This window comes from Octopus bimaculoides, chromosome 25, assembly GCF_001194135.2.
Source record: "Octopus bimaculoides isolate UCB-OBI-ISO-001 chromosome 25, ASM119413v2, whole genome shotgun sequence".
NCBI lineage: Eukaryota > Metazoa > Mollusca > Cephalopoda > Octopoda > Octopodidae > Octopus > Octopus bimaculoides.
In genome coordinates, this window is record NC_069005.1 from 26847131 (window position 1) to 26850990 (window position 3860).

Genomic DNA, 3860 nt, shown 5'->3' on the forward strand with positions numbered 1-3860 from the left:
AACATTCACAACACCCAGTCTGGGAATCGAAACCGCGAGTCTGCTGCCCTAACCACTGGGCCATTGCGCCTCCACATATATATATATATATATATCATTGCTATTATGCAAAAGTGTCTTAGGTCAGAAAAACAAAAATGCATTTTCAGTAAAATGGGAAAATAGTTTTACCATTCCATTTCTTTTTTTACATTAGTAACAGTTTCAGCTTAACAACAATGCTTTGTTGGGTGCATAAAATCGTAACTCCATGCATGTATGATATTTTCAGTCTGAAATATTTTTGCAAAACTGTTGTATGTGGAACTTAGATGATTGTTCATTTTTAGAATGACATTGTAGGGTAGGCGTGAGAGGCCAAATCTGGCTGGTTTGAACTTGAAATGTAGAATATTCAAGCTGGCAAACACAGAAGCTAATCAGTGAATCTCTATATGGTTGGTCAGACAAAACGTCCAAACAAAAAAAAATATACGACCAAACAGTAACAATAATGAATGTAAACGCAAACAAACGGAAAAGTTACCAGCAACTTTTCAGCAACCCTTTGTAGTGAAAGTGCAGACAAGACAGTGATATGAGGAAACACTACAAAGTTACCTTACCTTTGAAATTAAATCACAGATCATAAATGCGCCAATTGTTGCCTCTTCATGGTTGTCTTGAATGTCAATATTAATGATGTGAGTTGGATAACTGTCCTCTTTCTCTCGACTTTCCAGCTCTGGAAATAACAACAGAACTCAAATTATATTCGTTGCTGGGGCGGTAAGTTGTGCACCGGGATATATTGTTGATGGGGCTACATTGGACCAGCACCAGGGTATGCTGAGAGGCCATCGGGGTATGTGGTGTAGCCACTGGGGTATGCAGTGTAGCCACTGTAAACCAACTACAACAATTATTCAGAACATTCAGAGTATATTTACATTCAATTAGAAAAGGCAGGATATAGAGTGCATGGATATCCAGGAAAACAGGGTAATGGATAAATATAATGGATAAATAACCAAGAGGTTAACTGTTTGTATCCTCTTGCTGGCATTGGATTAAAAATGTCTATAATTATAATGACACTCTGCCAGTTAAGATGACAAATATTCTAATTGATCTGCTCAAGTGGCTGAGCACTCCACAGACACATGTACCTTTAACATAGTCCTCAGAAAGGTTTAGTGTGACACAGAATGGCCCTTTGAAATTCATGTGACAAGGCTGGCCCTTTGAAATACAGGTACTACTCATTTTTGCCAGCTGAGTGAACTGGAGCAACATGAAATAAAGAATCTTGCTCAAGATCACAACATGCTACTGGATATTGAACTCATAACCTTATGATCGTAAGTGGAATATGCTAACCATTTAGTCACATGCTTTCACTGCATCCAGGGACAAGACAATACCTAACCCTTAAGCATTCAGATTATTCTGCCTAATGTTTATTTACTCATTGCTTTCATTCAATCACACATTATGTTATAGCTTTGAAATTTTGATGATATAATTGTTTATTTTTAGTAAGACATTGTAGGGTAAGTGTGAAAGGCTGGATCTGGCCAGTTTGAACCTAAGACGAGTAGAATATTTGAGTTGAATATGACCTGTTCAAATATTAAAGTGTTAACTCTCAAAATTGCCCAGTCCACCTAGCTGAAAGCAGGGACCACTCACTGCTTTAAACATCAGAGGTTTCATTCTAAATTTGACAGGTGCTTTCTTAATTAAAAATGCTTTGTTCAACTCTTCCAGTGAGCGTGGGTACTGGTGTGTGTGTGTATTGCTAAATAAAAACAATAAAAAGCAAACATTCTAAATTAATTGAAACTTGTCCCTCGGTTGCAGAAAATAAACAAAGAACCAATAGTAATCGTTAGAGGCTCGTAAAGGCAAGGGGAGATAATTTCAAGACCTATTAGTTTTGATTAAACTGAATATTCCTGTTGAGTGGGTAAAGTCTGGTTTTTCTAAGCGAGCAAGGCAAAGGTGATACATGTTTCAGTCTCATCAGACCTCATCAGCAAAGCAGCAGTCTTCAACAGGCTGTGATCAAGTGGAAGAAAGACTTATGAAGATTTTTGGTCAGTAATTAAAAATACTGACTGAACAACTGATAACAATAAAGGAGGGATTTTAGTCCTCCTGTTTGGGACTGAACCATGTGGCTGAGAAGCAAACTTCTTATAATAGAGCCACATCTGTTTCTCTTTGGGAAATATTTAAGATTTTTTTCATCCATCCTTATGTTCTGAGTTCAAATGCCACTGAGATCGACTTTGCCTTTCACCCTTTCAAGATCAATAAAATAAGTATCAGTTGAACTATTCCCCTTCTGGACTTGCAGGCCTTGTGCTAAAATTTGAAACCATTATTATCGTTATTTAATATTTTAGAATTCAAGACGGTCACTAACTAAGCTGCATGATGCTATTGTTTAACTCAAGACAGCACATGGGTAATTTGTGGATATCTGAGTTGTTTAGTACGTGCATGTACATTTGTACATGTGAATAAACTTGCATTCATGTAGAGGCCATGCCTAGCACTTTCGTACACAAGTGGGTGTGCTGCATTACAGCTTATGGCTGTGTATGGGGGGGGGGGTATCATGTGCTCCATATGCTGTTGATGTGAGAAAGTGCACCAAGCCCACACTGTCATCATCATCATCATCATCGTTTAACGTCCGCTTTCCATGCTAGCATGGGTTGGACGATTTGACTGAGGACTGGTGAACCAGATGGCTACACCAGGCTCCAATCTGATTTGGCAGAGTTTCTACAGCTGGATGCCCTTCCTAATGCCAACCACTCCGAGAGTGTAGTGGGTGCTTTTATGTGCCACCGGCACGAAGGCCAGTCAGGCGGTACTGGCAACGGCCACAATGTAGGGAAGTTTTTTTTTCCTTTTTTTTTTCTGTAAATATGTAAAGATATTATAGAATGCAATGAGTGACAAAACTTGTCCAAATCCATGCCAGCATGGAAAAATGGCTACATGGTTAAAAGTTCACTTCTTAACCATGTGGTTTTGGGTTCAAAACCACTGCATGGCACCCTTAGTAAAATGTTTTCTTCTCTAGACCCAGGATGACCAATGCTCTGTGAGTCAATATGATAGATGTTAAAGTATACAAAGCCTGTCATATGAGTGAATATATAGATGTATGTGTGTGTGTGTGTGTGTGTGTGTGTGTTGGTATGTACACACACCTGTTCACTTGTTCATTTCATATCCAGTTTTCTGGCATGGTACATACACATATCTATATATATATATGTATATATATATATATATTCATACATACATACATACATACATACAATAATGTGCTTAAAGTAAAGAAATAATGGGCTGCTTAAAACAGTGGTTCTCGACCATTTTTTGCCTATGGCTTAGTGAAATGAGAATATTTTTCATACTGACCTTCTAGAATCTGGTCGTATACTCTCTCTTCACACGATACTATCACATCGAACTGTTCATGACAATTTTGAAACCGCTCAGGTCGCTGTTTTATTCTCCGGTTACGGTCAAGCATATGGAGAATTCCATTCTGTGTATATCTAAGTTGGTGGTTAAGGAGTTCAAACGAAAAATTTGGCAAAAGAGATACAGGAGGAAAATAACAAGAATAACATTGACAAAAAAAAAAAGAAAGAAAAAGGTTAAAAAAAAAATGGAGATTTACCAGGACAGAAAATGTGACATGGTTGACATTTGAATTACATGCACCACTCATTTTTGTCCAGCTGAGTGGACTGGAGCAACAGGGCCAGCAATCGAACTCCCAACCATATGATCATGAACCAAATAGCCTAATCACTAAGCCATGCACCCTTCACATATTTAAAAACGGGTCA

At 38.1% G+C, this 3860-nt stretch overlaps 1 protein-coding gene across 1 annotated transcript in view; it reads right to left on the reverse strand.

The window, feature by feature from the left end:
• Positions 1-580: 580 nt before the first annotated feature.
• The window catches only part of LOC106877625 (RNA polymerase II subunit A C-terminal domain phosphatase SSU72), a 44572-nt gene continuing 41292 nt past the window's right edge, over positions 581-3860 (reverse strand). Inside the window, exons 3-4 of the mRNA XM_014926567.2 lie at positions 3424-3563; positions 581-724 (exon numbers count right to left, since the gene is read on the reverse strand). Of these exons, the coding sequence (XP_014782053.1) occupies positions 597-724; positions 3424-3563 (268 nt within the window). The 3' untranslated portion in view covers positions 581-596. The remainder of the gene's footprint in view (positions 725-3423; positions 3564-3860) is intronic.